This window comes from Catharus ustulatus, chromosome 18, assembly GCF_009819885.2.
Source record: "Catharus ustulatus isolate bCatUst1 chromosome 18, bCatUst1.pri.v2, whole genome shotgun sequence".
Lineage (NCBI taxonomy): Eukaryota > Metazoa > Chordata > Aves > Passeriformes > Turdidae > Catharus > Catharus ustulatus.
Window position 1 is genome coordinate 9,468,553 of NC_046238.1, and position 13,277 is coordinate 9,481,829.

Sequence of the window (13,277 nt, forward strand, 5' to 3'; positions counted from 1 at the left end):
CGCGGGGGCGGCGGCAGGGGGGTGACACCGAGCCGGCGGCCGCGGGGACCGGCGGGGATGGGGTGCGGAGCGCCGGCTCCCGGGCCGGGGGACACAGGGGGTGCCCCCCTACGGTACCGGCGGCGCTCGGGGAAGGGGGGCTCGCAGCTTGGGACCCCCCCGGCCGGTGCTCGGGGAGCTCGTAGCGGGGAGAGCGGCCGGGCAGTGCCGGGGCTGCGGAGGCCGGGCCGGGGGCGAGGCGGCCCCAGCACCCCCCCAGAGGCGGGCGCTGCCGGCCCCTTCCCTCCGCCCGCCCTGCTCCCTCCCCTCTGATCATGTTGACATATTCACACGGCCCGAAGTACTAGTGATGCTTTGCTGCAGCGTTACAGTTTCCGACACCTTCTTTTTATAACTCGGCGCTGTCCCCCTCCACCCGAGCTGTCAGAACCCCGCCTATGGAGCCTCACAATTGGTCCGAAAGCGTCAAAGAGCCAATCAAGGCGGCTCCAGCTCCCCTGTAACCCACAACACATCCCTACGATCGGGTGCACGCAGAGCACAGACTCACAGGGAATTCTCAGAGCCGAGAGGCTCCTTCTCCCTCTCTCTTCTCTCTCTTTCTCTTTTCCTCTCTTTCTCCCTCCCCCCTTTTTTCTCTTCCTTTCTCTTTCCCTCTCACTTTCTCTCTTTTATGGAGACAACAGTATAATTCTCCCAGATTTTTTTTTAAAGCATAGCGAAAGAGAAAGAGAGGGGGAAAAATAAATTAAGGAAAAAAAAAAAAAAAAGGAAGAGGGTGAAAGAAGGAAGAGATCCTGATGGAAATCAGGGCACCCTGACCAGCTCCTGCTTGGGGAGCAAGGAAGGCGAGGCGGAAACGAGATTTCCCTACAAGTTTTTGCTGCTGAAGGTTGCTCAGGAGCCTTCCTCGGCCGGCGAGGGGGGGTGGGTTTGTTTGCTTCTTTCTGCTTTCCCTCCTTTCCCAGCCTCTGCTCTGCAGCCTGACCGTACGGAGGAAAGGTGGAGGGGTGGGGGGGAGGGGGAAGAGAGCCAGCCACCCAAAGAGAAAACCCAGCTTCGAGCCGTCACCCTCCGCCACGGAAGAAGAGAAGGGGCACTGGGACTAAGAGAAAAGAAGAAGAAGGAAAAAAAAGGATTTCGGCTTGTCCAGCCCTTCTGCGGCAACAGGAGCAGACAGCGAACCCGGTGGATTTTTTTTTCTTCCCTTCTTCGGCGTTTCTTTTCCAACGCAAGGACTTCCACTCAGGAAAAAAACGCAAACAACTAAAAGGCAAAACAAAACCTCAGAGACCGAACACGAGAAAAAGCAAGACTAATAATGAACAATCCTGTTAATCCGCTGTCCCGAGGGCTGGGGATGTGCCCCGGCTCGGGAAGTTGTAGGCTGTAGAAGTTCTGCCTCTCCCTCATGTACTGTGCTGTTTAGAGCTTGTTTCCCCCGACCCCTTTTTTTTTTTTTTTTTTTTTTTTTTTTTGGTGCTTTATTGCTGTTATTGTTATTATCTTAATTTTTCTTCTTCGTGATGTGCTGTTAGAAACCACTCCGGGACTACTCCAGCAGTAGGAAGACGGAGGAGTGGAGTGGATGAATTTACCGATGAGAGATCCAGTAATCCCTGGGACAAGCATGGCTTATCATCCTTTTTTACCGCACCGGGCACCGGACTTTGCCATGAGCGCTGTGTTGGGACATCAGCCTCCCTTCTTCCCGGCTCTGGCTTTGCCTCCCAACGGGGCAGCCGCCCTCTCCCTCCCCGGGGCTCTGGCTAAACCCATCATGGATCAGCTAGTGGGGGCTGCAGAGACTGGTATTCCCTTTTCTTCCCTGGGTCACCAGGCAGCAGCCCATCTGAGGCCTTTAAAAACTCTGGAGCCAGAAGAAGAGGTAGAAGACGATCCGAAAGTGCATCTGGAAGCTAAAGAGCTTTGGGAACAATTCCATAAAAGAGGCACGGAGATGGTGATTACCAAATCGGGAAGGTAGGTCTGGGTCGGGGGTTCGTGCCTTTCCCCCCCTGTCCCCCAGCCCTCAGTCTGTGCACCCCACCAGGGCAAGGCTCTCTCCCCGGCGGTTTCCTCCATAAATCTCCTTTCACCTGGAATTATGGGGAGCTGAAGATCCGAGCCCTTCTGGGGCACCAGGCTGCCGGGAAAAGCCCAGGCGCGACCCGGCCCTGCTCAGCATGTGCGTGTGCAGGGGGTGAGAGGGTCCCTTCATGGTTCAGTAGCTTAATGCTTGCTGGAGAAGACTGGGAGCAGGAAGAAAATAATTTGGGGTTGGCGAAGAGGCTGGCCTGGTTTTCAGCCTCGCTACACGCAGTTTTTTCTTCCTTAAGAAAGGGGAATGAAGGAAAAATCCTGTGGAGCAGCGTTTGGCTGCCGGTGGGGCAGGAGGGTAGATAGGCTCGGCGTGTCAGGCTGTGCCTCTCTCTGTGCTGGGGTCTCGGCTGGGTTTGTGCTGGCTTATTATGTCTGGAAATGTGCAGAAAAGCTGACAAAACTCCCCAGCCGTCCTGCAGCCGCTGCTGGAGTGGCAGGGAAGGGTTTGCAGCTCCGCGCTGCCTGTCCCTGTATTTATGTAACCTTCACGTGGGAAATGAATGAACACACACGGCGCGTCCACGCTCGGCATTTCTGCTTTTTATAGGTTTACCCGTCTGAAATCTCTCTCTATATTCGCTACTCATTGACATCTGGACTCTTTTACAACTCTACCGATTGCTGTGATGATACGTAGGGTGAAAAACCTCCTTTGCCACCCGGGTGTTTTTCTAAGGGGCTCTCTGAGAAACCTCCCAAACTCCCCACATGTGATTTGCCAGGAGAATTACTCGAGGAAGCCACTCCTGAAAAGTCTTCTTAGATGGCCTTGCTGGAGCTTCGCCTATTTGCAAAGCACCAGTTGCAGGCTACAGGCTCAGGGGAAAAAAAAATAAATACAAGCCCTAAAAGCAGCAAGGAGGAAAAAAATTCTCCTCTTCCATTTTACTGCTTTCCCGAAGTTTTTTCTGTTAATTGTGGTCAAAAGTTTTTGCGTGAAAGCCTCGGCCAGTATTAAGAGCTCTTACATGTTGCAAAGTCATGTGTTTCCTTTTAAGTTGAGATTTGCTGAATGCCAACCACTCGATATAATAAACAGCAAATTTGTGGTATCCTGTTGCAGTTGGGAGCCGGAGCTGGGAGCGGAGGGAGCGGGGTTTGCAGGGAGCCCTCGGCACACGGGGGATCCCCGGGTGGCCGGAGCACGGGGAGAGCCCCGCTGCCCTCGCTGGGGGGTTTTTATGCTCGTCTGTAAAGTGTAAAACTCCGCACTTTCTCGGGAGGTTGGGTTGGAATAGTTCACACGATTTATTTTATCGGGGTGCGATCAGCTCCCATGTCTTTGTTTAGCAGGCAAAAAGGAAACTAATGAGAGATCAGAGAGCCCCAGATGGGCCTTTGCTGTTTAGGAATGGCAGAGAGAGGTAGGAGCTGCTGATTTCTAGGGAATGCCTACCTTGCCCATCCAGGGACCATTTTCTCCTGCAACTTTTAAGCATTTGAGAAACCTTTTCGCTGGGGGCGCGGGGGGGAGGAAAGCTTTTTGCTGGACACAGACTTACTCTGCTGCTTTTGAGAGCTGAAGTAGTTGCTTGGTAGACGCGCTAGCAAAACTCAGAAGCTTATTTAAACGCTATAATTAATTTTATTTTATTTTTGTCTTGTCTTTTCTGCCCCCCCCCCACCCTCCTCCCTCCCCCCTCTGCCCATAGGAGAATGTTTCCTCCATTTAAAGTGAGATGCACTGGACTGGATAAAAAGGCCAAGTACATTTTATTGATGGATATTGTGGCGGCTGATGATTGTAGGTACAAATTCCATAATTCCCGGTGGATGGTAGCCGGCAAGGCTGACCCTGAAATGCCAAAGAGAATGTACATCCACCCGGACAGCCCGGCCACCGGCGAACAATGGATGTCCAAAGTCGTCACCTTTCACAAGCTGAAGCTCACTAACAACATCTCTGACAAGCACGGATTTGTGAGTGCCTTTTACACCTTCCTTTGCGCCCCTTTTCCCGTCCCTCGGCGCCCGGGGGTCCCGCGGGGGGTGTGCCCGGAGCACGGCGCTGCTCGGCCGGGCTGGCCCCGCTGGCAGCTCCGGCGGGCGCCCGAAATGCGGGGAGAACGGGGCACAAAAACCTCCCCACGCACCCGGGAAAGGGCATCTGCCCCGTTTGTAGCAGTCCTTGATTTTCCTTCCTGCTGGGGTCAGGATTAAAGCCCGGAGTTTACTCTGTAACCTCCCCGTGCCATGCAGCGTTAACTTTAGGGATACATTTCCAGCGCAGCGCAACTCGATATTTCTCAGAGCTGCGGTGACTTTATATATCTATAGATATTTTTAATAAAGTCGATCACACTTTCTAAGCGTAGGAAAACGATATGCATATGTGTATAAAGGGCTTAAAGGCCTAAGTACGCAAACGTTTAAATCTATATTAATCTGGATAATGTAAAGCAAGCCGGAGTGAAAATAAACAGGGACCAAAAGCAAGAGGTCAAGTTGGCCATTCATGTCTATCCACTCCTTTACATTTACCGGGTGTGCAGAGATAAAAACTTACCCTGAGAGCGAAATCAAACAAACCTGCTGATAAGTGCTCTGTCGATCCTGGCCATTTCTTTCTCTTCCTGGGAAAGCCTCCGCCTCGGAGCCGGGGCTTGCTGCTGGTGGCCGCGGCCGGGGGATCTCTAATGTGCCGAAGATTGCATTTGCTGCCTGTGATTTGATTAGACGATACATTTTTGCCGTTCGCAGAAGGCCTTAAGTGAATTGGGGCACGCAATTAGACCGAGCCGAGGCTCTCATGGTGGTGTTGCATGTAGCTGCTGCTGCTGCTTTGACTTGATTTTATTTTTTTTTTTTACACTTTGAAATCAAAAGACATTGCTGCCGGAGCCCAAGCAGCTTGTCCCCGTCTCCGAGCAGAGCTCTGGGGGGATTCTCCCCTCTGTCCTCTCCTTGGAGAGGTCCAGCGAGAGCCTAACCCCGGCGAGCTGGAGCTGTCAGTACTTTTAGCTGGATGCTGCGAGGCGTGTGTGTGTTTGGAGTGTGCTTGGCGGGGAGGAGGAGTGAGGGGAGGAAGGAGAGGGAAGGTGAATTAGGAGGAGAAAGTGCCGATGGCTGGGGGAAATGCTGCTCCCACTGACCGTCTTCTTTCCCCCCCTCCTACCCTCTGTGCTGCCGGCCGCTGTCTGCCCCCCCCAGACCATTTTAAACTCCATGCACAAGTACCAGCCCCGGTTCCACATCGTCCGAGCCAACGATATCCTCAAGCTTCCTTACAGCACGTTCAGGACCTACGTTTTCCCGGAGACTGAATTCATCGCAGTGACCGCATACCAGAATGATAAGGTAAGGAGATTAAGAGAGGATTTGTTTTACGTGTTTTGGCTTTTAAGAGAACTTTTACTCTGCATTGTTCCCTTAAAACTCACGAAGCCCATCCCGCTCTTCTCTTTCTCTCCCCCCCTCATCTTTTCCCCCAAAACCTCCTTGATCCAACTTCGGGAAGGCGCTGGGGGAGGGGGTCGAGCACTCTCCTAATACCGACCTCGGGGAAGGCAATTAAAAGGAGGGATGAGAGACAGAATGTTTAGGAGTTTTCTACTTTTTTTTTCCCCACAGTGTATCTCCCCACTATGAGGAAAGGGATGGGGTGGGGTTTGCTGCTCTTAGTGTGGATTTAATCTAAGATGCATCACGAAAAAAAAAAAAAATTAATAAAAAAGACTCGGCTCCGTGTGTCGAAAGACAGAGTGGGGAGAGCAGCGGGGCTGAGATTTTGTAATTCTTCCTGGCCTTTGTGCTGTTTTAGCTCCTTTAACAGCAATTGGCAATAAGGCTGGAGCACACGTCTGGTTCCTATTATTATTATATTATGATTTTTTTTTTTTGCATCCTGCAGTGTTTTATTATTTTTTGTGGTGCAGAAATATGCTCTGGTCAGAGAGGGGTATCTCGCTTGAATTTAGCTGGAAGGGCTGAAAAAGCCCGTGTGAGAAAGTTTTGCAGCGCTGCAAGCGCTGCCTTTCCATTGCTGCTGGTTTATTGTCGCTTGCGATGAAGGTGGTATATTTGGGAGAGTGGCAAACGGCGAATTTACGATAATTAAGTCAAGTGGAAGGAAGCGAAGGAGCCAAAAAGGGGGCTTTGGTTTTTTTGTTGTCTGTGAATTCCAGCTCTGCGTTCGCGAGCGTTGAGCGCAGAGGCTCTGGATGCGCAGCGCCCGCTCGCTGCAGCTGCCCTGTGCCCCTCTCTGCCCCTCACATCCTTCACCGTAAAAAATTCAGGGCTGAAAAGGGAGGTCTGTACCCTTTTGCCCCCGGTTTCCAAAAAGCCGCTTCCCCCTCGGGGCTCGGGCTATTTTCCCCTCTCTCTGCAGCCGGGCACTTGCAAGTAAAGCGAAAGAAAATGAGTGTACAGAGAGCAGACTTTGCTTTGGGACTTATCAGCAGGGCTGGCCGGCCCGGTCTATCAGCTGGGGGCGGCTGGGCTGAAGGACAGCAATGAGCATTTTTGTGTGATTGCCATGAAATCGGCTGGGAAGCGGCGTGCGGAAGCGGCGGGGAGCCCTCGGCTCGGCGCGGGGGGAGCAGAAGGCACGGCCGGGAGCACCTGGATTAAAAGTCCCGCTGGTTGTAGCAGTGGGGTTTTCCTGCTCTCTCCTGATCCCGTGTGTGCAGCCGGGGGTAACTCGGGAGCCAGAGCCGCTCCTGCCCGCGCTCGGCCGCGGGCGGGGTTTCCTTCTCGGGGTCATCCTCTGCTCCTAAACTGGGGGGTTGCTGTGCTCCCAGCACGGTCCGGGCTGGGGAATGCAGCGGAGGGGAGCGGCGTTCCCGTTGCCACTGCTCGCATCCTGTTCCAGCGGGGTGAGCCCCGGCCCGGTCGTGATTTCAGCTCCGTGGGCACTCGCGGGATGCCCCGCACCCCATCCCTCCCGACAGGCATTCCCTGCCAAAACCTGAACCCCGAGGAAACCCAAACCGAAAAACTTCCACACACACCGCCCCCAAAAATACGAACTGGCTCCTGGCACCCCTGGCGCCCCAACACACACAGAGCATAATACGATTATATAAAGTATTTTATTATAGCAAGGGGGTGGGTATGATTCCTTTGCGGTTTAATTATGGTATTTAAAGAGTTTTAAGCACAGGCATAACTTGCATGGATCTCATTGCGCGGCTCAATTAATTCCGATGTGGTGGCAGCAACACGGGGCTCTTTCATTGCCACCACGGTCCGGGGTCACTGGCCAGCCCGGCGGGGGTCTGGGGACGAGCTGCCTCCAAACAGCTCGGGAAAACACACGGATTCACCCAAAATCCAGGGACCTTTGCCCCCTGCCCTGTCCTACCCCTGCCAGGATCCTGCCAGCATTGGGGAAACTGGGAAGAGTGGGGTTTGCTGTTGTTTTTTAATACAAAAATCTCCTAATTCTGCCCCAAACCCCTGGCTATTTTTTTTTCTCTCTCTCTATCCTATAGATCACGCAATTAAAAATTGACAACAACCCCTTTGCCAAAGGTTTTCGGGACACCGGGAATGGAAGGAGGGAAAAGAGGTGAGTCTGGCTCGATTCTCTGCAGGCACCTCGTTTGGTTTTCATGTGTTAAGCTCAGCACACGAGCAGAGGTCAAAATCACCTTGCCTCGCCTCCAAACCACACATCCCCCCGCCAAAATCCATAAGGATCTTGGCGTTAATAACGTCAAACGGATTGCATGGGAATTCTTTCCTGCTTTCCACGTTCGGTGTTCACGTCGCAGGGGGTGACTGGCCAAAGGGAGTGCAGCACATTAAGCAAATATTACCGGAGAAAAAAAACTTTCTCTTAAAAATTCGAGAGGGAATATTAGTGTAGTTTGGATCTGGGACTGGAGAAGAGGGACGAGTGAGGGCTCAGCACCGCTTGAATCTCCTCTGGCATTTTTCTGGGGACTGCATGGAAAAGAGGAAAGTGTGGAGGAGAAGCATATAAATAAACTTAAAATAAACTGTTTGGATAGAGGTATCTCATGAATATGGAAGTAATTAATGATTGAAGATTATTTTTTCCAAAAGCAGCAGGACACAGTTTGTGCCCCAGGTAGGCAGACAGAACTCGTTATAATGGGACTCAAGACTTCTATTTTTAATATAAGAAGAAAATATAATGAGAAAAAAGGGACTTTTTTTTTTTCTTTGACGGGGGATATGTCTGTGTTGTTGTGTTACAGGAGACAGGATATTTTAGCCGCTTGCACAGGGGGTTAGATAATGAATAAATCGATCTGTTCCTCTTTTTTCAAACAAACAACAAAATAAAAAGGTGGAGGGAACGTGGTGTAAACCAAGAGGCCTCTCTCCCTGCCCAGCACACACACAGACATGCACACGCCAGCTCCTCTTGTCCATCAGTGTGAAAATAAAGCCAGCGCTGGAGCCACAGGACGGAAATGATTTGTAATTTCTCCAAATATAAATAGATTTTTTACTCGGGGTTAATTGTTGGTGAAAAGATTACATAAAGTGCCTAACAAAATAACCACTTCCTAGCAATCTTAGCAACCATTAAGATGGCTCATATCTCTGGAACATCCTTGCCTTTTAAAAGCTAATCTCCAGGGAATGCTTCCCTCTCCCCTCCGCCCCTTGTTTTTAATATCAGCCCTCGCTGAGGAGCTGCTCACGCTTCCAAGAAATCTCCTCTCATTAGCAGCCAAGCCCTGCCTGCCAGAAACGCGCTCTCCTCCTCGAGGGGACCGTGGCTCTTAACTCCTCGTGCCCGAATAGGAGCTCAGGAGGGGCTGGGGAGGAGGAGGGGTCCGGGGGTCCCGGGGGGGTCTCGGGGGGTCCCGGGGCCACTCGCCCAGCGGGTTCTGTGCCCGCAGGAAGCAGCTGACCCTGCAGTCCATGCGGGTGTACGACGAGAGGCAGAAGAAGGAGAATCCCACCTCGGACGAGTCGTCCAATGAGCAGACGGCCTTCAAGTGCTTTGCCCAGTCCTCGTGTCCGGCCGTGCCTGCCGTGGGCACCTCCAGCCTCAAAGGTGAGAGCTGTGGCCCCTGGTCTCCGCTGGGAGAGCCTGGGTGCCCGCTCTGTGTGCTGGCACATCCTGGCTGTATCACTGCCCTCTGGCACTGGCCCGTTTTCCTTCCTTCCCTCTTGCCTTCCTTCCTTCCCTCTTGCCTCCCTTCCTACCTCTTGCTTCTTTTCTCACGTTTCGTCTCTTTGCTCTCTTCTCTCTATTCTTTCCGTCTTTAGTTTTTCCTCCCTCTCTTTCCTTCTTTCCCTCACTCTTCTTCTTGTTTCCTTTCTTCTTGTCTTTCCTTCTCCCTTCTCCCCCCTCGCTCTCCTCTCTCTGCCTTCCTCATTCTTCCTCTCCTTCTCCCTCTCCCCCCCGGCCTCCCTCTCCCCTTGCTGCACATTCATCCCTCCCCTCCTTGGTTCAGAAAGGAGCCAGCTCCGAGTCAAGGGAGCAAAGACAGACCACGGGGCAAAAGTTCAAAACTGGAGTCACTCCATTAATATTCCTCACTGAATCTGTTACTAGAGGAAGGATCTTTCCCCTGGATACAGTCCCGAACTTTGTTATAGAAAAGTCACCCTGGGTTTCTCCGTGCGGGGTTGGGAGCTGTCTGCAGCTCTCTCCTATGTATTAATCCATCCCGGGCCGGGGGGGCAGGGGGAGGAGGAAACAACCTCTTTTTGTAGTTGCTTTACTCTTTTTTTTTAAAGGCCTGCCGAGCTGAGGGGAGGGGAGCTGGGAGGGGACCCGAAAAGCAAACCAGAGCTTCGCACCTGGGGCGCTGAAATTAGGAGATGAAGTGCAGAGGAATCCAGCGAAGCCGTGCATGTGCTTGGGGAGAAGGGGGGCCCAGGGGCTGATGAAGACGGCTGCGGGCTGTCTCCGAGTGCGTTTGCAAAGTTTGCCCATTGAAAGGGATGAAAACTTAGGAAAACTTCGTAGGAGCCACATCCCCAAGGCCCTTCAGCCCTGCCCCGAGGTTGCTGCTGTCCCGTTGCTCCTCTATCCCCTCTGCAGCCGGGGAGGGAGGGGGGTCCCTGGGGGCTCCCGCAGCCCCGGGGAGCGGAGCCGCTGGCCCCGGGCCCGCCCGGCTGGGGGGTCGCTGCTCCGGGCCGCCGCTTTGTTTCGCAGCCAATTTTGCTGCGTTGTGTAAAACTCGGGCTGCCTTGGACGCGGCGGGCGGTGGGAGCCGGGGGCTGTATTTATTTATATAATAATAAAAAAAGGGAAGTATTTCCACACAAACCTCTGGCCAGGAAGCGTGTCTGCCCCCTCTCGCAGCCAGGTGGGGATTTCGGGATGTGCAGTGCCGGATCCCAGCCCCGGGCCCCCTTTGTCTTGCAGATCTCTGCCCCAGCGAGGGAGACAGCGACGCAGACAGCAAAGACGACCCCTTGCTAGAAGGCAACGAGTCGGGCAAAATCAGCACGACCACCGCCGCCACCCCAGCGCCGGCCAGCTCCGCTGCCACCGCGGGGGACGACCCCCGGGACAAGGGCGGCAGCCCCTCCAAAAGCCACTTCTTCCCCGGGGACTCGGCAGGGAGCCGGAGCCGAGAGAGGACTGAGAAAGCCCCTCCGGACTCCCGGCACAGCCCGGCTACCATCTCTTCCAGCACCCGGGGGGGAAGCCTGAGCGGCGAGGAACTGAAAAGTCCCCTCAGGGATGGCCCCAAAGTAGATGAGAACCGACTGCTGGGGAAAGAGCCCTTCACCCCCCTGACGGTCCAAACCGACAGCACGGCCCACCTGAGCCAGGGACACTTGCAGAACCTCGGCTTTCCCCCTGCCCTGGCCGGCCAGCAGTTCTTCAACCCTCTGGGGAACGGGCACCCGCTGCTGCTGCACCCCGGGCAGTTCGCCATGGGGGGAGCCTTCTCCGGCATGGCCGCGGGCATGGGGCCCCTCCTCGCCACCGTGTCCGGGGCGTCCGCGGGGGTCTCGGGACTGGACAACACGGTCATGGCCACGGCGGCGGCCCAGGGACTCTCGGGAGCATCGGCGGCTGCTTTGCCTTTCCATCTGCAGCAGCACGTCCTGGCTTCACAGGTACTGCATTCCCTGCCGGCCCTGGGGGCGCGGGGGCAGCGGGCACCTCCTTTAAATTCCCCGCTTCGCTGTCCCTCTCAGGGGGCAGTCACAGCGCTTGGCACAAAGTCGGAGGAGGGAAGCTGTGGGCGGGGAGGGTGACCCAGCGTGATCTCCCTGAGCTCTCCCCCCGTCCCCGCTGTCCTCCAGAGCCCCGCAGCCCCGACCCCACCGGGGCAGGAGCAGGGCGCAGCTCGGCGCTCTGGGGCGCGTCCCGACCTGCGGAGCGGAGCCGCTGTCCGGGGATGTGCCCGGGGCTGCCCTGCGCAGCGGAGCCGCTGTCCGGGGGTGTGCCCGGGGCTGCCCTGCGGAGCGGAGCCGCTGTCCGGGGATGTGCCCGGGGCTGCCCTGCGGAGCGGAGCCGCTGTCCGGGGATGTGCCCGGGGCTGCCCTGCGGAGCGGAGCCGCTGTCCGGGGATGTGCCCGGGGCTGCCCTGCGGAGCGGGAGGGGGGCTGGACCGGCGGGTAAAGGGCACAAGAGAATCACCCGGTGAGGGGGAGAGGGGGGCAGAGACCCCTCGGCCGTTGGGTGGGAGCGGGGCCGTGCAGGGCAGAGCCCGGGCAGGTGTGCCCCGTGTCCCTGTGCTTTTGGCCAGGGGAGCTCAGCTCTCCACGCCGCTGTCAGGACCTGGAGCGGGGGTGCCGCGCAGCATCCCCGCGCTGAGCGTGCGGGCCGGTAACCCTTTCCTCTCTCTCCTCCCCTCCCGCAGGGCCTGGCCATGTCTCCTTTCGGCAGCCTTTTCCCCTATCCCTACACCTACATGGCAGCGGCGGCCGCCGCCTCCAGCGCCGCTTCCAGCTCGGTGCACCGGCACCCGTTCCTGAGCGCCGTGCGGCCGCGGCTCCGCTACAGCCCCTACCCGCTGCCCGTGCCCCTGTCGGACGGCAGCAGCCTCCTCACCACCGCCCTGCCCGGCCTGGCCGCCGGCTCCGGCGAGGGCAAGGCGGGCGGGCTGAGCGCCAGCCCCGGCTCCGTGCCCCTGGACTCCGCCTCGGACCTCACCAGCCGCTCCTCCACCCTCTCGTCCGGCTCCGTGTCGCTGTCCCCCAAGCTGGGCGCGGACAAGGAGGCGGCCACCAGCGAACTGCAAAACATCCAGCGCCTGGTCAGTGGGCTCGACCCCAAGCAGGACAGATCCCGCAGCGGCTCCCCGTAACCCCCGGCTCCGGGAGCTCATTTCAAATCAGTCTCGCAGTGCACTTTGTTTGAAAGAAACCACATCCTCCACCCCGCGAGTGTTTGTTGGTTTTTTGTTGGTTTTTTTTTACCCCCTCTTTTTTTTTTTTTTCTCTTACTCTTTCTACTTTTTTAAACATATAAAATCATGCGGCGTGCTTAACAACAAAAAGGTATCTGGTGGAGCAGGGAAAAAGGGGTAGGGGAGCGCTGGGTTGGAGGCTCCTCACAGGGAGCAGAACTGGCCGGATCGAGGCACCGGTGGGGTTTGTGGCATCCTCCTTTTATTTTTTTTTTATCAGTGTAAAAAAAGAACTCAAAACCAAAACACCCCGGAAAAAAAAAAGGAAAAAAAAGAAAAAAAAACCTAAAAGAAAAAATAAAACAAAAAAAATAATCAAACAGACTTATGAATAAAAATTAAGAAAGAGAAGTGATTTTTTTTCTCTCCGAAAGAAAAGTGTGTAAGTAACTCACGTATTGGTTCTTCAACAGTTGTTTCCTGGGCGGGTTGTTAACCACAACCCCCTCAGTCGATATTAAGGGAAGCTGTGTGTTTAAAATATTATTGTGATGTCTGAGAGCCAGTTGTTGGCTTTTTTTTTGCATGTTCCAGAGTAGCCTGCTTTTTTTTTTTTCTTTTTTTTTTCTTTTTTTTTTTGAGGGGGGGCGGTGGTATTTTTTATTTCAGTGGGGTTTTGTTGTTTATTTTTAATGATCGTTTCAAATCCCAGGGAAAAATTATTATTAATAATAATAAAAACAAAAATAAGATCTTTGTCCCTCTACCTTAAACATCCTCCCTTGTAGCAACAAAAATAAGAAGTGTAGTTGGAAAGAAAAAAAAAAGTGAATTTATTTTATCTAAAAACCTCTGTAGCTCGACTGTAGGTTTATCACAGCTTTCCCTCTTTAATTGTATATGCAATAACAAGGTTTAACATACTGAGAAGAA

The 13,277-nt window shown here is 54.4% G+C and overlaps 1 protein-coding gene across 2 annotated transcripts; it reads left to right on the forward strand.

Annotated features, from left to right (window-relative positions):
• The first annotated feature begins 403 nt into the window (after positions 1-403).
• TBX3 (T-box transcription factor 3) lies at positions 404-12,652 on the forward strand. 2 transcript variants are annotated; one of them, XM_033076208.1, is made up of 8 exons: positions 404-927; positions 1,539-1,983; positions 3,756-4,023; positions 5,254-5,400; positions 7,536-7,612; positions 8,922-9,079; positions 10,403-11,106; positions 11,856-12,652. In XM_033076208.1, the coding sequence occupies exons 2-8, from the start codon at positions 1,589-1,591 to the stop codon at positions 12,300-12,302; spliced, it is 2,196 nt and encodes a 731-aa protein (XP_032932099.1). In that variant the 5' UTR covers positions 404-927; positions 1,539-1,588; the 3' UTR covers positions 12,303-12,652. The 2 variants fall into 2 exon arrangements, with proteins under 2 accessions (XP_032932099.1, XP_032932100.1); XM_033076209.1 differs by lacking the exons at positions 404-927; positions 1,539-1,983 and adding an exon at positions 3,333-3,467.
• Positions 12,653-13,277: the final 625 nt, after the last annotated feature.